The sequence below is a fragment of the Orcinus orca genome, chromosome X (assembly GCF_937001465.1).
Source record: "Orcinus orca chromosome X, mOrcOrc1.1, whole genome shotgun sequence".
NCBI classification, from domain to species: domain Eukaryota; kingdom Metazoa; phylum Chordata; class Mammalia; order Artiodactyla; family Delphinidae; genus Orcinus; species Orcinus orca.
In genome coordinates this window covers 100,305,226-100,330,412 of record NC_064580.1, presented here as the reverse complement: position 1 = coordinate 100,330,412, position 25,187 = coordinate 100,305,226, and the positions used below count along the sequence as shown (strand labels likewise).

At 39.5% G+C, this 25,187-nt stretch overlaps 1 protein-coding gene across 1 annotated transcript; it reads right to left on the bottom strand.

Moving 5' to 3' along the window:
* Positions 1-431: 431 nt before the first annotated feature.
* LUZP4 (leucine zipper protein 4) lies at positions 432-23,368 on the bottom strand. The gene is given in 8 exon segments (XM_049704529.1): positions 432-680; positions 8,112-8,166; positions 8,313-8,470; positions 8,472-8,752; positions 8,879-8,966; positions 12,393-12,508; positions 13,660-13,788; positions 23,281-23,368. Coding segments are annotated over 8 exon segments (939 nt in total). The 3' UTR covers positions 432-656.
* Positions 23,369-25,187: the final 1,819 nt, after the last annotated feature.

Sequence of the window (25,187 nt, the reverse complement as noted above, 5' to 3'; positions counted from 1 at the left end):
TATTGATCTTTGCTATCGCTTCCTTCATTTCTTTTTAATTTATTTCTGATCTGATTTTTATGATTTCTTTCCTTCTGCTAACTTTGGGGTTTTTTTGTTCTTCTTTCTCTAATTGCTTTAGGTGCAAGGTTAGGTTGTTTATTCGAGGTGTTTCCTGTTTCTTAAGGTGGGCTTGTATTGCTATAGACTTCCCTCTTAGAACTGCTTTTGTTGCATCCCATTGATTTTGGGTCGTCGTGTCTCCATTGTCATTTGTCTCTAGGTATTTTTTTATTTCCTCTTTGATTTCTTCAGTGATCACTTCGTTATTAAGTAGTGCATTGTTTAGCCTCCATGTGTTTTTATTTTTTACAGATCTTTTCCTGTAATTGATATCTAATCTCATAGCATTGTGCTCAGAAAAGATACTTACACATTTTCAATTTTCCTAAATTTACCAAGACTTGATTTGTGACCCAAGATATTATCTATCCTGGAGAATGTTCCATGAGCACTTGAGAAAAATGTGTATTCTGTTGTTTTTGGATGGAGTGTCCTATAAATATCAATTAAGTCCATCTTGTTTAATGTATCATTTAAAGCTTGTGTTTCCTTATTTATTTTCATTTTGGATGATCTGTCCATTGGTGAAAGTGGGGTGTTAAAGTCCCCTACTATTAATGTGTTACTGTCGATTTCCCCTTTTATGGCTGTTAGCATTTGCCTTATGTATTGAGGTGCTCCTATGTTGGGTGCATAAATATTTACAATTGTTATATCTTCTTCTTGGATCGGTCCCTTGATCATTATGTAGTGTCCTTCTTTGTCTCTTCTAATAGTCTTTATTTTAAAGTCTATTTTGTCTGATATGAGAATTGCTACTCCAGCTTTCTTTTGGTTTCCATTTGCATGGAATATCTTTTTCCATCCCCTTACTTTCAGTCTGTATGTGTCTCTAGGTCTGAAGTTGGTCTCTTGTAGACAGCATATATATGGGTCTTGTTTTTGTATCCATTCAGCCAATCTGTGTCTTTTGGTGGGAGCATTTAGTCCATTTACATTTAAGGTAATTATCGATATGTATGTTCCTATTCCCATTTTCTAAATTGTTTTGGGTTCATTATTGTAGGTGTTTTCCTTCTCTTGTGTTTCTTGCCTAGAGAAGTTCCTTTAGCATTTGTTGTAAAGCTGGTTTGGTCGTGCTGAACTCTCTCAACTTTTGCTTGTCTGCAAAGGTTTTAATTTCTCCATCAAATCTGAATGAGATCCTTGCTGGGTAGAGTAATCTTGGTTGCAGGTTTTTCTCCTTCATCACTTTAACTATGTCCTGTCACTCCCTTCTGGCTTGCAGAGTTTCTGCTGAAAGATCAGCTGTTAACCTTATGGGGATTCCCTTGTGTGTTATTTGTTGTTTTTCCCTTGCTGCTTTTAATATGCTTTCTCTGTATTTCATTTTTGACAGTTTGATTAATATGTTTCTTGGTGTATTTCTCCTTGGATTTATCCTGTATGGGACTCTCTGTGCTTCCTGGACTTGATTAACTATTTCCTTTCCCATATTAGGGAAGTTTTCAGTATAATCTCTTCAAGTATTTTCTCAGTCCCTTTCTTTTTCTCTTCTTCTTCTGGGACCCGTATAATTCGAATGTTGGTGCATTTAATGTTGTCCCAGAGGTCTCTGAGGCTGTCCTCAGTTCTTTTCTTTTTTTTTTTTGCTTTATTCTGCTCTGCAGTAGTTATTTCCACTATTTTATCTTCCAGGTCACTTATCCATTCTTCTGCCTCAGTTATTCTGCTATTGATCCCTTCTAGAGTATTTTTAATTTCATTTATTGTGTTGTTCATCATTGCTTGTTTCCTCTTTAGTTCTTCTAGGTCCCTGTTAAATGTTTCTTGCATTTGGTCTATTCTATTTCCAAGATTTTGGATCATCTTTACTATCATTATTCTGAATTTTTTTTCAGGTAGACTGCCTATTTCCTCTTCATTTGTTAGGTCTGGTGGGTTTTTATCTTGCTCCTTCATCTGCGGTGTGTTTTTCTGTCTTCTCATTTTGCTTATCTTACTGTGTTTGGGGTCTCCTTTTTGCAGGCTGCAGGTTCGTAGTTCCCATTGTTTTTGGTGTCTGTCCCCAGTGGCTAAGGTTGGTTCAGTGGGTTGTGTAGGCTTCCTGGTGGAGGGGACTAGTGCCTGTGTTCTGGTGGATGAGGCTGGATCTTGTCTCTCTGGTGGGTAGGTCCACGTCTGGTGGTGTGTTTTGGGGTGTCTGTGGACTTATTATGATTTTAGACAGCCTCTCTGCTAATGGGTGGGGTTGTGTTCCTGTTTTGCTAGTTGTTTGGCATAGGGTGTCCAGCACTGTAACTTGATGGTCATTGAGTGAAGCTGGGTGCTGGTGTTGAGATGGAGATCTCTGGGAGATATTATGTGGAGCTGGGAGGTCTCTTGTGGACCAGTGTCCTGAAGTTGGCTCTCCCACTTCAGAGGCAGAGCCCTGACTCCTGGCTGGAGCACCAAGAGCCTTTCCTCCACACAGCTCAGAATAAAAGGGAGAAAAAGTAGAGAGAAAGAATTAGTAGAAGTAGGAAGAAGGAAAGAAAGAAAGAAAGGAAGAAGGAAAGAAAGGAAGGAAGGAAGGAAGAAAGAAAGAAGAAAAGAAGGAAAGAAGGAAAGAAAGAAAGAAAGGAAGGAGGGAGGGAGGGTGGGAGGAAGGAAGGAAGGAAGGAAGGAGGGAAGGAAAAAAGAAAGAAAGAAGGAAGATAAAGTAAAATGAAATAGAGTAAAATATAATAAAGTTATTAAATTAAAAAATAATTAGTAAGAAAACAAAAATATCAAAAAAAAGAAAAAAACACAAAAAACGGATGGATAGAACCTTAGGACAAATGGTGGAAGCAAAGCTATACAGACAAAATCTCACACAGAAGCATACACATACACACTCACAAAAAGAGGAAAAGGGGAAAAAATCATAACTCTTGCTCTCAAAGTCCAGCACCTTAATGTGGGATGGTTCGTTGTCTATTCATGTATTCCACAGATGCAGGTACATCAAGTTGATTGTGGAGCTTTAATCTGCTGCTTCTGAGGCTGCTGGGAGAGATTTCCCTTTCTCTTCTTTGTTCTCACAGCTCCCAGGGGCTCAGCTTTGGATTTGGCCCTGCCTCTGCGTGTAGGTCGCCAGAGGGCGTCTGTTTTTCGCTCAGACAGGACGGGGTTAAACGAGCCGCTGATTCGGAGGCTCTGGCTCACTCAGGCCGTGGGGGAGGGAGGAGCACGGAGTGCGGGTCGAGCCTGCGGAGGCAGAGGCCGGCGTGACGTTGCACCAGCCTGAGGCGCCCCGTTGCACCAGCGTGAGGCGCGCCGTGCGTTCTCCCGGGGAAGTTGTCCCTGGATCCCGGGAACCCGGCGGTGACGGGCTGCACAGGCTCCCCGGAAGGGAGGTGTGGATAGTGACCTGTGCTCGCCCACAGGCTTCTTGGCAGTGGCGGCAGCAGCCTTAGCGTCTCCTGCCTGTCTCTGGGGTCCGCGCTCTTAGCCGCGGCTCGTGCCCGTCTCTGGAGCTCCTTTAAGCAGCGCGCTTAATCCCCTCTCCTCGCGCCCCAGGAATCAAAGAGGGAAGAAAAAGTCTCTTGCCTCTTCGGCAGCTCCAGACCTTTTCCCGGACTCCCTCCCGGCTAGCCGTGGTGCACTAACCCCTTCAGGCTGTGTTCACGACGCCAACCCCAGTCCTCTCCCTGCGCTCCGACCAAAGCCCGAGCCTCAGCTCGCAGACCCGCCCGCCCCGGCGGGTGAGCAGACACGCCTCTTGGGCTGCTGAGTGCCAGTCGGCACCGATCCTCTGTGCGGGAATCTCCCCACTTTGCCCTCTGCACCCCTGTTGCTGCGCTCTCCTCCGCAGCTCCGAAGGTGCCCCGAAAGTAATAAATTTTTGATAGTAAAATTTAATGGAAAGGTAGGAACTGAAGTCAGATTCAAGAAATGAATGGACAAATAGAAACACCTGTGAGGTTTTAACTGTATCTGGAAGCCTGTTAGAGGTTTTGTTCCTATTTAAAGCATATTCCTATTTGCCCCTATATTCCAGTGGGGATTTCTCACTTCACATTGAAAATCCCTTCAATAATGAATGAGTGTGTATACATACATATATATGTATGTGTGTATATATACGTGTGTATATATATTTATATATATATAAATTGAATCACATAAAATTAATTAGAATGTAAGAACTTTTATGGTTATCATGTTAATATTGCCACAATGAACACTGAAGGAATGATTATAATAAGTTTATATAATCATCATCATAGTAATGATAAAATAATAGGAATTCCAATGTATAGAATGCTTACCACAATCCTGTTTCTAGCCTAAAATGTTTACATATATTTCAGTTAATCATCACAACAACCTAAGAGGCCAATATTGTTCCCATTTTGTAGCTGAGAAAATAGGCTCAAAGGAACTTGACCAAGGTTCCTCAGCCACCATGTTTCATCAAATCTAAGATACCATGATTGTAACATGTACTGTTATTTTATGTACCACTAAAAAGATTTTAAGTTTTCAATTTAACTATACCATTAAATGCAAGACATTTCCTGATTTCAGAGATATTGAAAACTGAAAAAAAAGCATGTCTTAGAATTGATTAAATATGAAATTAAGTGGTAGAAACATGATTCTATCCAAGTGTGAATCCAAAGCCCCTGTCATTAGCTACTAGATCATAATACTTAGATTTCTTTAACCATCTCATAGATATCTTTCATTCTAATCTCATTCACAGGGGAACAAAACTAAGATTTACAGCAGGGGAGGTGACTTGCTCATGGTCATACACACAGCTACTAAGGGGATTAGCCAGGCAGGGAAGCCAACTCTCTGAGACCCAGACTAGACCGCTTTACAGTATATCACATTACTATTTAAGCTAGCCTGTCTTTTCCTGCAGGTAGAAGTACTGGAAGAAATACCAGAGTGTCATGTGTAGGGATAAATATTAGGTGTTTCAGGTAGGAGCTACATCTACTCAATTTCATCTAAACACTTATGTCAAACACACATGTTCTGTATTAAAGATGAAAGTTTCCAGCAAAATGGACTTAATTGGCTTGCTCAATATACTATTTACTTCATTTCTTGTAATTGCTGTTCACAGATCTTCAGTAATAAATAGTAAAATAAAGACAATGTCCTGAGGATTCAACGGTTGTAAAAGATTGTTTAAAATATTAAGTACGTGCTACAAATAAGTTTTATTTGTATCATTCTTTCTCACTTTTGTCTAGTGCCCACTTAGAAGCTAAATAATATAAGGTAGAATGGGGGGTAATGGAAGAGGAGCAGGAAACTTTTTTGTGCAAGCAATTATCCAAAAGGCTGGAAACACTTGACTCATGAAGACATGTATGACATATGTGGCTTCTTCCTACATTTGATGTTGGTAAACAGGTTTTAAAATATATTAATCATCAATATAAGTAGATGCCAACAAAGACACAGGAAGAAAGCCTATTCAAATGAAAATCTGTAAAATCACAGTTTCTCTGCTATAAATTTGAAAGTGCTGATACTTACACTTGGACTCATGTTCATTGTATCATTTCTTTGCTGCATCTGTTTCTGTAAGTATTCACTCCAATTTTTCTTTGCAAAAGTCCTGATATGAATCATAAATGGTGATATTTTAAAAAGCAATCATTTATTTTGAAAGATCCAAAGATCTGATTTGTTGATTATAATCAGATTTGAATTTACTTCAAGAATTACTTTGAATGATGTAATGGTAATGAGATATATCAGTTATCACTCTATAATTGGAGTTTAAACGGCAAGCACTCCAAAACTAAGCACCTCATTTCCTCTGAAGCTATTTTCTGTGTTTAGAAAAGCTTTCATCAGGTAGACAGCCCAGCTAATGCAAAGATATACAGATTTTGCCACTCATTTCTTGTAAGCTACTTAGCGGAGGTTACGAAGAAGTTTTTCTTTTGTTAAGCTTTCCTATTTACATATTACTCTAGCCAAGGAAAACATCTGACTGTGGATATAATTACCAAATCAGGAAAAAGGAGCAAAAGCTGAAATTGTTATCAGGTATCTTGGGGGCGTTAAAAATACAAATTCACACCTTGTTTACAATAATAAATCCTCTTTAGAATTTTAAAGAATCATACTGGTTTTTCAAAATTGAAAAAAGTCATTGTAAGTCCCCATAAATAAATAATATTCCGAATATGCTACCATATTTTATTCCAGATGCTTGCCTAGTTACCTGTCTTTTGTTCAGACCACATTGGGCTTCTACATTGGTGACTTATTTTTTTTTTTTAAGGTAGAAATGCCTTAAAAATTAAGGCAGAAGTTTAGCATTTCTGGTTTGTCTTTTGGTGAAGCTAGCCTGAGTGGTGCATAAGCCAACTCCAGGTCTTAAGGATATTATTAAACCTAACTGGTCAACCTATATATATATATATATATATATATATATATATATATATATATATTAGAATGGAAAGTTATGGAGTAGAAGAATTAATCTCCAAGGGATCAATTATCAAAGTATATTAATTTTCTGTACTTTATGTGTTCTTTAGTAAGAGTTCTACATTTGATAACTTTAACCAAGCAAGAATTACTTACTTGTGCTAAGGATACAAAAAAAATTATAATAATAGAAGATAAAGGAGAAAAAACTGAGCAGAATTGTTCATTATATTTTAAAATGCACTTGTAAAATGACAGAATATGGGCTTCCCTGGTGGCGCAGTGGTTGAGGGTCTGCCTGCCAATGCGGGGGGCGCGGGTTCGTGCCCCGGTCCAGGAGGATCCCACGTGCCGCGGAGCGGCTGGGCCCGTGAGCCATGGCCGCTGGGCCTGCGCGTCCGGAGCCTGTGCTCCGTGGTGGGAGAGGCCACAGCAGTGAGGGGCCCGCGTACCGCAAAAAAAAAAAAAAAAAAAAAAGACAGAATATGTCATTGGAAAACAGTAAGTGGAATTTCAGTGCCTTAGTGGAAGTGTTATACCACTTGACAAACAAAAATGGATGTGTAAAATGAAGCAAAACATGAAAATCCCTGATAAATGTAGAAATAATTGCTTCATCAGTGTTAAACATATGTTAACTTTTTATAGGAAACTGTTTGTATACTGCTAATATAAGTAGGGTGGGGCCTTTAGCATTAAAACGGTGCCTACATCAGACATTGTCTATATACACAATAACCCACATATACATTGTGGAAATAATTTTTTTAGCTGAAAACTGCAACTCTATGCAGTTAATATGAGCTAAAGTATTTGACTAGACATTTATAGGCAATGCAAAATGAAGACAATCACTGAGAAATTTAAATTAAAAATAATGTTTTTACTCAATTACCTAGCCAATTACAATAAAAATGTCTTGAGGTTTTTAAAACTCAAACAATCTGCAATACTATTAAATTTCTCTGGTCCTTTTGTTAGGGCGGACAGACCTAGCCTAACAGTTTTATAAGGCAATAGTGAATATACACAATATTCAAAATATATTTAGGTTAGGGTTGCAACTATGCATAAGCTAGACCTCTCCTATGTTCTGATTTGTGGAAAGCAGAAAAGTTCAGCTGCCCGAAGATACACCTATTATTTGTCTGCTGAGGGCTCCCTGAAGACTCTTTAGAAAGGAGGTAGAGGAGGGAAACAGAGGAATTCATTATCAGAGATTATATATTATCAATCTAGCATAGTTCATTGTTAGATTAGCTAGCCTAGCAGGTTGGAAGGTTCAAAGAGAATGGGACACTGAGTCAATATACTTTGATTGTGGGAAAGGCTCAGTAGGAAAGATTGAGTACATTGGAGCTCTTCCAGGGAAGCTGACCTAGATGGAACAACTTAATTAGGGTAATTAGGAAACTGGATGATAGCTAGAGGGCATCAGTAAGTTGAAAGAATATTGATGCCATGAATACATCACCTCTATTCTATTAATATCTTTGTCCCAGTTCAATTCTGTTTCAACAAATACATATTTAGCCATTAAAATATAGATATATAAAGCATGCCTTTACATTTCCATATCACTCAACACATTAATAGTTAAGTACTCATTGTTTTTACCTGTTAAATTCAATTTCTACTGATGAGTATCTTTTATATCTCCATGATTGGTCATGAGATCTCTCTGATTGACCATGAAATCTCCCTGTTTGGCCATAAGATCTCCCTGATAGGACATTAGATATCTTTGAATCGTCATGAGATCTCTCTGAGTGACTGTGGAATCTCTCAGAGCGGTCATGCGATCTCTCCGACTGGTCATGAGATCTTTCTGTATAGCTACGAGATCTCTTTAATTGGCCATGAGATCTCTTTGATTGACCATGAAATCTCTCTGATCGGCCATGAGATCTTGCTGATCGACCACGAGATCTTTCTGATCGACCACGAGATCTCTCTGATTGGCCACGAGCTCTTTCTGATTGACCACGAGATCTTTCTGATTGACCACGAGATCTTTCTGATTGACCATGAGATCTCTCTGATTGGCTACAAGATCTTTCTGATTGACAATGAGATCTCTCTGCTTGGCCATGAGATCTTTCTGATTGACGATGAGATCTCTCTAATTGGCCATGAGATCTTTCTGATTGACGATGAGATCTCTCTTTTTGACCACGAGATCTTTCTGATTGACGATGAGATCTCTCTGATTGGCTACGAGATCTTTCTGATTGACGATGAGAACTCTCTGCTTGGCCATGAGATCTTTCTGATTGATGATGAGATCTCTCTTTTCGGCCATGAGATCTTTCTGATTGACGATGAGATCTCTCTGCTTGGCCATGAGATCTCTTTGAGTGGCCTCGAGATCTCTCTGAATAGTGTTGATTTTCTTCTGATTGGCCTTGAGATCCTTCTGATTGATGTTGGTTCCTCTCTGATTGGCCTTGATTCATCACTGCTTGGGCTTTAGAATTTTCATTGCACTTCTCCTGCAAAGAACCGCAATTTTGAAAAACAAATGAAACATATACCCTATTGATTTCATTAACTCATAATGATATTTTGTTAAGCCCATTTCTATGGGAAACTCTTTTTTTAGAATTCCACTGCCTCTACTTTTTTTTTCTTTTTTGCGGTATGCGGGCCTCTCACTGTGGTGGCCTCTCCCGTTGCAGAGCACAGGCTCCGGACACGCAGGCTCAGCAGCCATGGCTCATGGGCCCAGCTGCTCCGTGGCATGTGGGATCTTCCCGGACTGGGGCACGAACCCGTGTCCCCTGCATCGGCAGGCAGACTCTTAACCACTGCAACACCAGGGAAGCCCCACTGCCCCTACTTTTAAAGACTAAACAGTTTTCAGGACTAATATGTAGAAAGCTCTGATCTCTCATGGCATTGGCACAAAGAATATTATGCATATAAAACTTTAATAAAATGTTTTAAATATGGAAAATTAACTGCTTTGTGAATTTGAATATATTCCAAGGTCATACTCTACCTACCATTTTCTGGATCTGTGTTTTACCTAAAGAAACAACCAATTCTTTGACTTTATAGTTGAGAGACAGAGTATTTAATATTTTGTAGCACAAATCCTTAGAACCACAAGAAAGTGTTCAAAATCATACTATTTATTCTTCACCTGTTCAGAATCAGGTGAAAAAGAAACTATCAACTAACACAATATTGTAAATCAACTATACTTCAATTTAAAAAAACTTACAATAAATTATCTATCTCTTCTATATAAATTAATACTTAATTCTAGAGGGAAAGACAAATAAGTGAGGGGATAGGTAGCTATAAAGAAAGCAGAAGGTAGGCTTAATACTGTTAAAGTAAACTGGCCTGACAACAACTCAGTCTTTCTACCTTTTCACTTTTTAAATCAAAAGGGCAGTGGAGTGAATCAGTCAAATGGAAGTAATGAAACCCTTGACAAATCTCTATGATGCTACATAAATGTAAGTGGACAAAGTCATATGGACCATGCTAAGAAATCAAGCTTTCCACTAGCAAATAGTGCCTGGCAAACAAAATATGCCCTAGCTCTGACATTGTGACTTTGTAGTATAACACTACCAGAAGCTGAATGCAACTATTAAAAGGAAGGGGAGGTATTGGTATAAAGAATATTATTCACATAAAACTTTAGTAAAATAAAAAATATGACAAATCTGCTGCTTTGCTAAAGCATAAAGCCATAGTCACACTCCAGATTTTCTACTGTAAAACATAAATAAGGAGATTGGGTGGAATGCACATGTACATTTTCTTTTCTAAGTGACTAGTGTTGGGAACACAGTGGGTCAGCAGGAAGGATTGAGACCTATCTCTTAAAGACCCATATGCATCCAAGTACCTTTCCAAAGGAACTTGTGGTCTTTTTGCAAATGTTTATATAAAAACTAATTTCGTCAAATTGGATACCACAGATTTCTACCTTTAGAAAACAACAGAAATTATCAAAAACAGAAACTTTCCTTATAAACAACAGAAACTATCAAAAAGAGTTGTGTTGAATAAATACAATCGTGTTTTACTGATATTAGGATTAAATCTTGTGAAATACAAAGCTAGCTTATTAGAATTTCAAAGCATGATTGAAAGCTGTAATTGTTATTCAATTTATTAGTAGAATAATTATGTTTACATTTTATCACATTTCTATATTGCAGAGTACTTTTTTCCAGTGAGTTCTGCTATAATGACAGTCTCAAATGTCTGAAAAGTATGAGAAATAGAAAGATGCTTTCAGGGCTTCCCTGGTGGCGCAGTGGTTGAGAGTCCGCCTGCCGATGCAGGGGACATGGGTTCGTGCCCCGGTCCAGGAAGATCCCACATGCCGCAGAGCGGCTAAGCCCGTGAGCCATGGCCGCTGAGCCTGTGTGTCCAGAGCCTGTGCTCCACAACGGTAGAGGCCACAACAGTGAGAGGTCCGCATACCATAAAAAACAAACAAACAAACAAAAAAACCTCTAAAAGAAAGATGCTTTCAATTTGAAAATACTATTTTACGATATTCTTAGTTCATTTATGCGTTTCATACTGTAACGTAAGCTCATGTCCTTCTTTCCAAACTTTATCAAAAACTTTCTCACCTTACAGATTAAATACCATCTCCTCCGTCAAACTTTCACAAATCCCCTTAATCAAAATGAATTGCTGCATCCCCACAATATATAACTTATAACCGTGTTAGAACATGTATTGTAAACTGCCTGGCATTAAATTTCTTTCTTATCTTTCTTTCCCACCACCACATATAATATTTGAAGCAGGGCTGTTCTGGTACCTTGCATAGTGCCTAGAATAGACATTTAATTAACATTTGCTAAATCAATCCTCTAAATATTTGAATATGCAACATGTTCTCCTTCCCCCAAAATTTGCATTTATATAATTTGGCAAAAATGGTTTAAGCTCCCAGAATCAACATTTTTTACTAAATGACCACATAACGCTTTAAGAAGAATCACTTTATAGGGCAAGCTGAAACCGTAGTATCAATGTTAACTTATGAATCTGGATATGAGCGCCTCTAAAATTTCTGTCCAGTGACTGGCTCATCTATACAAGTTTAGAGGTGATGGATTTACCACCATAAAATGTACAACTATAGTAAGTCCCATCTGTTGGTTCCAGAGTTTATGTCATACACTAATGTCATCTGACTTTTAGTTTTTACAATTCTTTCACAAGTCTACTAAAACTGTTTTTATACTAAAACTTAAGATCAACAACTCTTATTATATAAGGACAAAAATGAGAATGATTATACAAGACAAATCATGAAAACAGTCATCTCTTTTGGCATTTTATAAATTCAAAATTTCTAGCAGTGATTGAAAATAGCAAAAATAAATGTTTATTAAAACAGTTACAGGGGCTTCCCTGGTGGCGCAATGGTTAAGAATCTGCCTGCCAATGCAGGGGACACGGGTTTGAGCCCTGGTCTGGGAAGATCCCACATGCTGCAGAGCAACTAAGCCCGTGTGCCACAACTACTGAGCCTGTGCTCTAGAGCCCGCGAGCCACAACTACTGAGCCCATGTGCCACAACTGCTGAAGCCCGCGTGCCTACAGCCTGTGTTCTGCAACGAGAGAATCCACTGCAATGAGAAGCCCACTCACTGCAACGAAGAGTAGCCCCTGCTCACCACAACTAGAGAAAGCCCGCACACAGCAACAAAGACCCCACACAGCCAAAAATAAATAAATAACTTAATAAAAAAAAAAACAGTTACAGAGGAAAAATCAATTAACAAATATTGAAGTTAAATTATGCTTCAGGCAGCATGGGGGAGTACTAAGAAACAATCCCCGCTCTTAATAGAATTTTAAATAATCCTTAATATTAAGAAATATATTAAATTTAGGACCTTTATATTGGTTAATTCTTGGTATTTATTTACCTGCTTCTTTAAAGGCTGCCTGTTTAAAGAGCTTTGTCCAGACTTGAATCCAAAAGTTTCTCCGTTTGGCTTTTCATCATTTCTTTTCTCAACGTTGTTTATGAATCTTGAGTATCCTTTAAAAAATAATTATTTTCTGTATTTTCAGTCAGTAAATTCAACATATCTTTCAGAAGTAATACCTGTGATATCATTGTTTTCAAGCTATGCACTGGTATTTGCAAAACTTTTGATATTTCATTAATCTGATATCACCTGAGAGTCTCGGTGAACTCTAGAACAGTCTTTGCCATACTATTTCTATTTGTATACCTTAATATAGTAGTCTTCTCTGTATACAGCACCTCAAATTTGGTTTCATATGCCACCAAAGTTGGACATATTATCTGAAATTCATTGAAAGAATACTCTAATAGAATAAAGAGAGATGCAGAGAAACTGTTTTGTATTAATCATGTGAATATTTGCCTCAAGCATCTGCTTTGATCTGGGTGTAAAGACAGCTTAAGGAATGATCAGAGAATATAGTTCTCCAAAGGCTCACGAAGATCAATTTTATGTTTAGTCAGAAACATGAGATTGGCCCCCTTACCATTCTTAGCAGTTTTGCCCCTATAATAACCACCATCCCTCCTTTTCTCAGAAACTGCTAAGCCACTGAAGGATTCAAACAAATACTGTAAGGAACATGGGTAGACAGCTGGAAGGGGCTCAGAGTACACACAATGTCAAGACGGTTCCAACCTGTTCACTAGACCATGGAGATCATTAATTGTTGAAAAGAATTCTCTACTATGGCAATACACAGCACGTTCACATTAAAATATGCACACTGCATTGACCAATGTGATTAGGGATACAAAAGGCTTTCTTCATGTTCTTCTGCACTCTCTTTGTCCTACAGCATTTATTTTTTCAAAATGTGGATGCCATGGTGCTCAGGCTATTAACCATACTCTTAACCCTTCTGTATTGCCTCCTTAAAGTGGAACTGGACCATCTAGACACGCTTGGGAACAAGTACAAAACATTTCTCATTCTTAACCTGCTCTCTCTTAAGGAAGTAACTCATATCAATTAAAAATTTTGTTTTCATTTGTCATGGCATAAATTTTTACCAATCCTGTATGCATACATTTCCAGGAAAGATAAAACTAGCAACACAGTGCAACTTTAGAACACATTCCAAATTTGTGAGTTTGCTTTCCCAGTTACTCACAAATATTTCAGACTCTTTTTACCACGTGTGATTTTTTGTATACTTTACCTCTCTGCTGGTGATGCTTATCAGCATTTGATTGCTGTCTTGAAACTGAGGTATTTTTTTTATCGTTCTGTGTCTCATTCTTTACTTCTTCAGTGTCCATACCTATCTTTCTAAGTATTATAATGTCATCTGTATTAGAAAACACAGAAAAAAATAAAGACAATGAAAAAAGCTGAATTACAACAATGTGTCTCAAGAGAATAATCTATATTCTTACCTCATCGTATTTTAGAATATTTAAAAAATTGGTAGCCCTGAAAAATAACACTATAATAATAATGAACTTGTGAAACCATAACAAAGATCAAACAATGCAGACATTTTAGGGTTAGTTTCCTGGAACAATAAAGAGAAAAATTCCTGTTAAACAGATTTATAGTAACTTCATTTATGCAAAAATAAAATACTCTCAGAATATAGTAGCTTAAGGGGGAAATCATTTAAATAAATGATTTTACTAAACGTTATTTTAGTTTCAGAGAAATGTAGAGCAGTAGTGTCATCCCTATATGTAAGATGACACTTTTGCAAGACTATATGTAAGAGCTAGATAATTAGTTGCATTTATTTTCTTGAAAAGTAAGAAAGAAAACAAGGGCAATGGACATTCACATGAGATACCAAAGAGGTGAGGAATCAAGATTAGTGTAATAGTAGGAAGCAATCAGATTTTACTTTGCAGTCAGGCATGTTCTTATGCACTCACGTGAAGAGCACTTACATGGCATGATTTGAAGGATGAGAGACAGGTACCACCTGCTCTAAAGTATCTCTCCTAAACTCTGGGATGGAAAGGTCTAAAGGTTGGATGTTTTATCGGTGGATCAAAGCTTACTTAGGTCAAGGTATCTTTAGAAATAAGCACAGGTTAGGCATTTGGAAGGACCCAGTGAAACTAGAAGAAAGAGGGGGAGCTGAGAAGGGTGCAAAGAGGAAACAGATACCAAAGATTAACCACTCCTTTATTATTTTGCTTAATACTAGTCCTACCTCAGGTCTCCAAAAACCTGATTCTGATTTTCTTTGAAATAGTTGATACCTCCAAAGGTAAAAATCAGGGTAAAGCCCAATAATCAACTGAGTATCATTTCTTGACTATCCTATTTTAAGCCTTTGTTCTGTCTGTCTCTCAGCAGCCATTGGCTGTAATATTTCCTGCAGACATAGTCTTTAATTTTCTGTTCCTTGTATTCTTTTTTTAAAATTTATTTATTTTTTATTTATTTGTTTTTGGCCAAGTTGGGTCTTCGTTGATGCGCATGGGCTTTCTCTAGTTGCAGCGAGTGGGGTCTACTCTTCATTGTGGTGCTCAGGCTTTTTTCATTGTGGTGGCTTCTCTTGTTGCAGAGCAAGGGCTCTAGGCACACGGGCTTCAGTAGTTGTGGCACGCGGGCTCAACAGTTATGGCCCAAGGGCTCTAGAGAGAAGGCTCAGTAGTTGTGGCGCACGGGCTTAGTTGCTCCATGGCATGTGGGATCTTCCCAGAGCAGGGATCGAACCCTTGTCCCCTGTATTGGCAGGCAGATTCTTAACCCCTGTGCCACCAGGGAAGTCCCTGTTCCTTGTATTTTTTATGCATTCTCTTTTCTTTTTAATTTTTCTTCTGTTGTTTCTCCTGTATTCTACATTTAAAATCTGTACAAACCTCTGTATAGACTTTTTTCTCATTACCTTACAGTCGACCCTTTAACAACATGAGGGTTAGGGGTGCTGACTCTCCCTGCAGTTGAAAATCTGCATATAACTTATAGCCGTCCCTCCCTATACATGGTTCTTCTGTATCCATGGTTCCTTCATATCTGTGGCTCCGCCTCTGTGGATTCAATCAACCAGAGATGGTGTAGACTATAGTATTTACCATAAAACAAATCCAAGTATAAGTTGTGAACAAAGAATGTTGCCTGCCATATCAGTAAACAAAGGATGTTGCTGCCAACTAGCCATCAGCTACTGCAGCCTCCCTGTGCACCCTGAGGGGATCCAGGATAGAAAACAACCCCAGATACTGGCCCTAGATAGTTAAGGTGCATATCAAAGGAATCACTTCAATGAGCTCAAGATTCTTGCATCTTCCCATATATAGAAAAGTGCTAAATTCATTAACAGCAGATGGCTGGTTTTCTTTAATTAACTTTATTATCTTTTGATTAATTTAATTATCTTAATTAGATAATTTAATTAATTATCTTTTGAGTTTCCGACTGCCTGTTTTTTCCATATATCCAGGCTCCTCCCTTACCTCTTTGTTACCGAGTCCAAGCTCGCTCTGCTTCCCGCACAACAGGCCAATAAATCGGGAGACAAGGTGCTGAGGCAAGGAATAGCGACTTTATTTGGAAAGCCGGCAGACCAAGAAGATGGTGGACTAGGGTCTCCAAAAAGCCATCTTATCTGGATCTGAATGCCAGTTTCTTTTATAGAACAGAGAGGGAGAGGAGGTGAGGAAGTAAAGTAAAAAAGCCATTTATCTTGCAAAATAGGAGGGGATGTGTTAATTTCTTCTTTTCTGCAGCCATTCACAGGTGGGCAGGGTCACAATGTCTCTCTGTTGAACAAAGGGCTTTTAGTCTAACAGTCAGGCAGAGGGGCAGGGTTCCCTATGGCAGGTCATTATGTATGCTTACAGCTATAGAGAGTGATTATAATAACAAAAGCAACAAAAAGCAAAGGTTAAAGTATAAGAAACAGATTCAACATGGAGTCAGAATTGGCTCTTCCCTGTTACATCTTCAGAGCAGTCCCTCAGAGCTATCTGAGAGGCTGTCTTCTGGGCTTAAGTCCTCAGAAAGTCTGCCAAATTAAACCTAATTCTCAACTTTTAGGTTGTGCGTTTTTTTTTCAGTCAACAAAGTAGACTCGCATAGTTCAAACCTGTGTTGTTCAAGGGTCAACTGTATAAGGGAGTGCACTATCAGAACATTTTACAGGACACCACAGGAAGATTTTTGAATCTCCAACCCTTCTCCCTCATCAGCCCTGAAACAATCACTACCCAGCCTACAGAGACCCAATGAGATAGGTGACTTCCCATATAGGAAAGCAAAACTTCCAGAGAGGAGAAAATGAAGCACTGGTATCTTTCACAATGAAGTAAGTGCTTTCACATGAGGGAGTGCTCTGCCTTGTGGCACTCAAACACAATTTGCAGTGCCTTTAAACTTTTCCTGTCCTCAGAGTGACCAAAATTAACATCAAGCTCTGTCTTAGAATTGCATAAGGATTAAACAAAATAGAAAATTTCTCAAGGCTCATGCCGACCTACAGCTACAGTTGAGAAATATTTATCCAATGCTTTATGACAGGGATGGCTCAATGGGTAAACCATGTGGATTAATAATAACACTTTTAAGGGAGTTCACTGGTGGCCTATTGGTTAGGATTCCGGGCTTTCACTGCCTTGGCCCATGTTCATCCCTGGTTGGGGAACTAAGATCCCACAAGCTGCACAGTATCACCAAAAAATTTTTTTAAATAAAATAACACCTTTAAATTGAATAACACTTTAAAGTTTACAGAGCATTTCCACATAAAAGCTCTTGGCACAGTACCTGGCATATATGAGACACTCAATAAATAAGAAAATAAATGAACAAACAATTATTAAGTGTCTGATATATACTGTGCCCCCACACTTAAAGGTCAGCAGAGATTAGCCTCACTTTTAACGAAGAAAACAGGAATTTCCTGGTTGTCCAGTGGTTAGGACTGTGCACTCTCACTGCCGAGGGCTCGGGTTCAGTCCCTGGTAGGGGAACCAAAATCCCACAAACCATGTGGCATGGCCAAAAAGAAGAAGAAAACAGACTCAGGAAGATTGCATGACTTACTTGAGGGCAGAAAATTATTCTGTTAACAAGCTAGGACAGATTCTAGTCCAAGACCCTTGCCACTACATTACACTTCCTCCTTTGAAAGCTCAGCTATTCCCCAGAATTAAAACAGCAGCACCGAGGCTAGTGACCATTCATTTGAATGTGGTATTCCTACTAAAATAGCATTTTCCTTTCAATTCTATTTGAAATTAATTGCACAAAGTCAAGTTTAGCATTCAATTAGTGTAATAGCAACCTCTAATCCAGTATTCAAGCACCCATTTTGCCCTGTCCCCCTGATTCCTTCAGCCTAAGATTTGGTATGCAACCATTTGGTATGCTTGTTTTGAACCACAGAGTGCTATACAGGAAAACTATGGCATGGCTTTAAATCCTGTCTGTGGTCTTATTTGCCCAAAAGGACTTCAGCCATTTGAGCTTTGAATCAAACCACCCTGCAACTCACATAATTCTTATAAACTCATGAGCGAAGTACATAAAATGGCTCTGGAAATACCTAGAGTCCTCTTCCCCTAAATTCAAATCCTTCTCCATTAGTTTAGCTTACACATAACATTATAAAGACTTCAGTTTTAAGGTCATCCTGAGAGTGCTACATTAATCCCACAGGATTTTTTGAATCCTTTCCTTTTGAATATATTACTGTATGGAAGCATTTTCCCGTCTCAGTTTGACTCAATCCAAATGTCATATAACTCCTTAGTAATATGAATGAACAAACGTCAGAGAAAGAGTAGCGAATAGCAGTAGTAATACAGAAAGCAAAAAGTTGTACATTTCATACAAGACGGGATTTTTATAAAAATGTCATTCGCAAATAGGCTTTACAGAGATTGTCAAAGTTCAACAAATGTGTATAAGTTTCATATCTGCTACCTGGCCAACAGCATCAAGATATTTTGACTCATGGTAACTGTTTTAGAAGAGAGAAGGTAGAAATATGCTCTGGTATCCATCCAAATCTACAATAAGGAGACTCTTTGAGTCAATAATACATTATTTTCCCACTTATTTAGCCATACCTTAAGGCCATTCATTGCCCTAGACTACAAAGGATTTTGTTATGGTGTTGACATTTAAATTTTCTTAAAAATGGTCACTGCTTTCATCTAATTTAGACTCATAAGTGATAGTACTAGCTTCTCTTTAAAATATAAGCAGCCCTGTAATATGGGTTCGGGTTTAATGACTACACCCACAGCTGCTATATAAAATTCATTTAACTAATAAGAAATTCAATTTTCTCTTTGTTATTTTTGTTGTACTTATCCCACAATTGAATTTCACATCAATTGTGCAAAAGGGTCACTTGTACAAGGGAAGATAAGCACACCAAAGTAGAGTACAGGAAAACAAGCTACACAATAGACAGTAGAAATTTGTCCTGACAGTCTGTAACACAGGTAAATGAAACTCTGTTTAAAAGATGAAATGGGGGGGCTTCCCTGGTGGCGCAGTGGTTGAGAGTCCGCCTGCCGATGCAGGGGACACGAGTTCGTGCCCCAGTCTGGGAAGATCCCACATGCCGCGGAGCGGCTGGGCCCGCGAGCCATGGCCACTGAGCCTGCGCGTCCGGAGCCTGTGCTCCGCAACGGGAGAGGCCAAAACAGTGAGAGGTCCACATACCGCAAAAAAAAAAAAAAAAAAAAAAAGATGAAAAGGGGACTTCCCTGGTGGCGTAGTGGTTGAGAGTCCGCCTGCCGATGCAGGGGACGCAGGATCGAGCCCCGGTCCGGGAAGATCCCACATGTCGCGGAGCGGCTGGGCCCGTGAGCCATGGCCACTGAGTCTGCATGCCCGGAGCCTGTGCTCCTCAATGGGAGAGGCCACAGCAGTGGGAGGCCCGTGTGCCACAAAAAAAAAAAAAAAAAAAAAAGTTTTGCCTGTTCCCACTGAAAAGATCAAAACCCGGACTCATTTGTTGGAGAACCAATCTTTAAGAGCATGAACCAGTGATGTCTTAAATATTTTTTTACAACCCTAAAATTATGAAATTTTACTATCATATGCAGCCTCCAACTAACTTACCATATTCAATTCGACATCTTTCCTCGGCCTTCCAACCATGATTTGAGCCTATCTTTTCCAAATTACATTCTCCAGTATCCCCCTAGCTCTAATCATCTACTGAAATGACAGTGCCTCCTAAATCCGTTGAATCTGCTATTGTCCAAGTTAAACCAAACAAACACCTCCCTCAGTCTCCCAAAGCTTGACATTATCTACCGTTTAAACCCCATCCCTCAACCAAATGATTTTTAATCCCTCTCAAGTTGGCTACATCTCTAAAGTTTGATATCCAAATCCAGAGAGAGAGAGTAGGTAACTACTCCAGCTTCCCAAATTGCTAGCTACCCAAAAGTGAGGCTGTAGGTCCACTTTCTGAAGGACATATAGCCAACATTTACTCAACTTTTTCCACAGGTTTGTGCACATTACCTGTAGTATCTCATTTAATCCTCAACAACTCTATGATGCAGATACTACTCAACTGAGGAAACTCAGGCTCCAAGAGATAAAGAAACTTGCACAAGGTCAAACAACCACTAAATTTGGGGGACCAGGCTGCTCTGCAACTGTGACCCCTAATTCTCTGAATTTTGAGAGAAACTCATTGCTTTGGCTATTTACCAGTTTATATTTTTACCTCTATAAGCATCTGTTAAACACCAATCAATGAAATCAACACAAAGAAAAGTGCAGAAAGCATTTGGATTTACCTAAGTGCTATAAATTGCCCTCAGTTCTGGGATTTTCCCCCCACTCAGAGTCCCTGTGACAGGGCGGGGCCTAGAATAAGGCAAGTGAAGCACTTACCTCAGGCATAAAATTTAAGGAGGCTCCAAAAAACTCAGTATGCAAGGTAAAAGTAATATTTAGCACAATATTTTCAAAAATGAAAATCAGTGCAAGAACAATCCCTGATGAACAAAATATCAACAACAAAAAAAGACCATATCAGACCCTGTACTTGAACAACTTTGCCTTACTTGCCTCACTCCAATTCCTTTATTTACAAAAGGAAAATACTGTTTACCAAAATGGGTGACCTACCAGAGGGTTGTACCTTGGTTTTTAAAAATATTTCACTAAAATATTATTTATCTTGGGGGGTAGGGTAAATTGGGAGATTGGGATTGACATATACACACTACTATACATGAATTAGATAACTAATAAGAACCTACTGTATAGCACAGGGAACTCTACTCAGTATTCTGTAATGACCTATATGGGAATAGAACCTAAAAAAGAGTGAATATATGTATATGTATAACTGATTCACTTTGCTGTTCAACAGAAACTAACACAACATTGTAAATCAACTATACTCCAATAAACATTAACTTTAAAAATGTTATTTATCTTGATCACTGAAATTTTGGTGCCTCTTTAAATTCTGCACCCTTGGCAAGTGCCTCACTTGCCTGACCATAGTCCCAGCCCTCCCCAGTGACCAAATACTATTTTTTAAAAGTCATTTTAATGCCACAAAATGTTTAGGAACTCATGTTGGAGCTGGGGGTGGGGAGCAAGCAGTAGTGTGGAATCCACAAGGTCTATGTCTTAGAAGAGTAAAGCCTGTTGATACCGATCATGAAATAGATTGTTAGAAACATGTGAAAGCAGAAAAAAAGAAAAACAAGAAAATTTCTTAGGTACTATTCATGGCCATTCCCCCTCAGAAGCAAAGGGGGAGGTAGGAAACTTCCTCAACCTCATAAAAGGCATCTATGAAAAACCCACAGCTAAAATGATGATTAATGGTAAAAGACTGAAAGCTTTGCCTCTGAGATCAGAAACAAGTTAAGGACATTTGCTCTCACCACATCTATTTAACATTTCATTGGAAATTGTAGCCAGGACAATTAGTCAAGAAAAAGAAATAAAAGGCAACCAGATTTGAAATAAAGAAGTAAAACTATCCCTATTCTCAGATGCCATGATCACGTATAGAGAAAATCCTAAGGATACACACATACACACACACATATTAGAGCTAATAAACAAGTTCAGCAAGGTTGCAGAATACAAGATCCATACACAAAAATAAATTCTATTTCTATACCCTAGCAATGAACTACCCAAAAATGGTTAAGAAAACAATCCCACCAAGAAGACCATTTAATAGGAGAAAGAATAGTCTTTTTAACAAATGAACTGGATATTCACATGCAGGTAGTTAGATCCTACCTCATTCTATCTGCAAAAATTTAACTCAAAATGAATCAAAGATGTGAATGTAAAAGTGCAAACTAGAAAACTCTTAGATGGAAACACAGGAGTAAATCTTCATCATTTCTTAGATATTATACCAAAGCATGAAAAACGGAAGAAAAAAATAGATTGTACTTCATCAAAATTAAAAACTTTTGTGCTTCAAAGGGCACTGTCAAGAAAGTGAAAAAACAACCACAAAATAGAAAATACTTGTAAATCATGTATCTGAGAAGGTTCTAGTATCCACAACATATAAAGAACTCAACAATAAAAAGGCAATCCACTTTCATTTCAAAAGTCCACCCTCCCTGTTGCTCTCTCACCCTCTTTATTTCTATGGTTCATTCTGCTTGCTCCCTACCACTTCCGAGGTTTTCCTGGCTGCAATGCTCTGCTCATTTCTGAGGTCTGCCCTCCCCGTTTCCTCTTCCACTCTCTTTCCTAAAGTCCACTGTCCCTACTCCTTGTTCTCCCCACTTTTTTTCTCCCCACTTCTAATGATTGCCCTTACTGCTGCTCCCTGTCTCATATTTTAGGTCTGAACCTCTGTCCTTGCTCCTCATTTCTGAAGTCTGTCCTTCATCTCTTTCCTCATTTGTAAGATCAGCCCTCCCTGCTCCGTGCCCTTCCATTTCTAAGTTCCGCCGTCCCTGCTCTGCTCTCCCACCCTCATCTCTAAGGTGAAACCTCTTCTTACTGCTCTTCCCATTTTCAAGTTCGGCCCTCCTTTGCTCCTCCCCTCCATATCAAGTCGGCCCTCACTGCTCTGCTCCTCCCCCTCTCATTTCTAAAGTCCCTGATGCTGTGCTGCTCCTTCCCCCCCCCCCCCATAGCTAAGGTTTTCTCCTCCTCTGCTCTGTGCTGCCCTACCCCCACCCACCGCCAACCCCGCCTCATTTAAGCAGTCTGTCCTCCCTCCCTCCCGCTGCCCATGTTTAAGTGGATGAGAGCGAGTAGAGCTCTGAGGTGAGACACTAGACAGCACCAACAGAAGGGAAAGGCGGTCTATGCTGAATCGGCACCAGTCAAGCAACCAAATAAACCATCCCTTTGCCCAGTCTGGCTGCTCGACCACCACTCCTCACAAATTAGCCTTAGCCTTAGCCTTGCTCCTCCAACCCCTGGAATCCAGTCCTTTGTGACACCCTGCGAAGAGTGAGGGACTGTGAAAGGGCGGGTAACTTGCTATCATTCCTTAAGAGGGTAAAATATACGGACACAGCCGGCTTTACATTTCCCACACCAGGCCCTTTCCCGCAATCCCTACTCCGTGATTTCTGTCAGCTTTGGCCAGTTTCCCACCTAAGAGGTAAGGGCTAGCCTGAGGCGGTCTGGTCAGGGCTAGCCTGAGGCGGTCTGGTCAGGGCTAGCCTGAGGCGGGAAAATGGGAACAGAGAGGAGAGGCAGGGGCCAGCAGGCTGGCCAGGTGCTTTATCTACATGGGGGCGGGTGCTGGCACAGAGGGGAAGCCTCCCCGCCCAGGGGGTGTGCCTCACAGCACCGCTTCCAGCCTGCCTTTCTCCAGTCAGCCCTGACTAGCGGGGGCTGGGGTCCGGGATCTACATACCTAGAGACAAGTCTAGAATATTCATTTTTTCTCTGTTGTTAGTGCCTGTAAGCACCCTTACAGGAGCCAGTTTGGAAACCGAAGCCATCTCCTCAGCGAGACAGCGCTGCACTGTGATCTACTGTGGCGCCCCCTCACGGCTTCCTAAGGCAGGCGAAACTTGTCAGCCAATCACAGTCCTTTGCTTCTCTGTTGCTAACGCCCAGGGGGTAGAGCTTGGAATCTACCAATCAGGAACCTGGCTCACCAGAAAAAAAAAAAAAAGACCTGTCCATTTCTTTCCCGCGCTTTCTAAAAATTGTCTCTTCTCAGGTGCATCGACCGCTCAGTCAGACACTTTTTTTTTTTTCTGTGACGGCTTGATCCTTGCTTTTCATAGCTCTTAGAAGAACCCCGTTTCTCCTCTTTGAGGTTGGTATTCCTTGCGAATAAAACCTTATGTTTTTGACGTGATGGACTTGTTCCCTGTTTCTCTCAAATTTGAAGAGCTACCACAAATCTAGCAGTTAAGACTCATCCACAGACATACAGTGCCACATACTTTTTCATGACTTCCCTATAGGTGCATCCATGACATTCTTTAAGAAAAATGTAATTGTTGCTCTTATTGCCTAATACTGCTCAGTATACACTACTTTTAAATGTTAGAGGAATCCTGTGTCACTGGTTCTTCAGGGGAAATAAAAATCAAATTAATAATTTTCGAGAGCTGAAAACTTGTTCAAGTTGTTACAGAAACCACAACACAAATGCAGAAGAGATTTAAAATTGTAAATTATTTAATTATTTGTTGTATTTAAGTCATTGCTTAGCACCAGGGTCCTAAAGATTAATAGGTCAGTCTTTTTCTCAAGGCATATACAGTTGCCTGAAAACAATAAATATATGCAAAATATTAATTTAGGTGCTATAATTCAGTCCATACAACAAATACTGAGCTCCTTACTGTGTTAGTTAGGGATACTGGTAGCTACAAAATATATGTATGAGACAAAGGAGAAAATCCACCTTGTGTATCAGGAAAGAATCATTTAAGACTTGAAAAATTAGGGAGTAATTTTAGGGGTGGGAAGGGTATTTCCTGGCAGAGGAAGCATCACTACCAGCACACTTCAGAAAGTGCAAGCCATTCCGTGTGGTGAGGTACTGAAAGATGAATCTGAAGAGATCAGCAGAGATTAGATTATGGAGGACTTTTATATTATGTGAAAGATTTGGAACAATTTTTTCCTATCAGATTTATTGAGTTATAGAGTGATAAGGGAAGAGGATCAAAGACAGAGCCCCAAGGAAATTACAAAGGAAATTGAATAGAAAATATCAGAGTTATGGGAAAAAACAGGAAAGTGGTATCCAGGAAATAAAGGGAGAATTCCAAGAGGAACTTAATGGTCCACTGGGTCAAGTGTTGCTGGAAGGTCAAATTAGCTAAGAACTGAATTCATTAAATTTAGCAATTAAGAGGTTTTTTTTTTTTAACCTTCAGCAGAGTTCTAACAGACTATAAGTTGAGGATTGATCAATTAATTAATTAATTTTTATTTAACAAATACATATAGCATTTACTATCTGCCAGGCACTGTTCTAAGAGCTTTATTAGTCACTCATTTAATCTTCATGATAACCCTGTATCCTAGCAGGACCCCATGAGGACCTTCCCAGGACAGGCCTTCCCCCATATCCTCTGCTTTAGCTCCTCTCTGAAGTACCTAGATAACAGTATTTGATGCACATTTCCTGAGTTGTTTTGCAGATGTAAACCCCCACCACCACCCCCCACCGTCTCCCACCCCCCACCCCCACCCCCCAACCCCAACCCCCCACCCCAACCCCCCCCACCCCCACAACAAATGGAAGATGTTAAGTACTTGATGACCATGAGCACATAGCCCCAGGCCTCCTGGAGC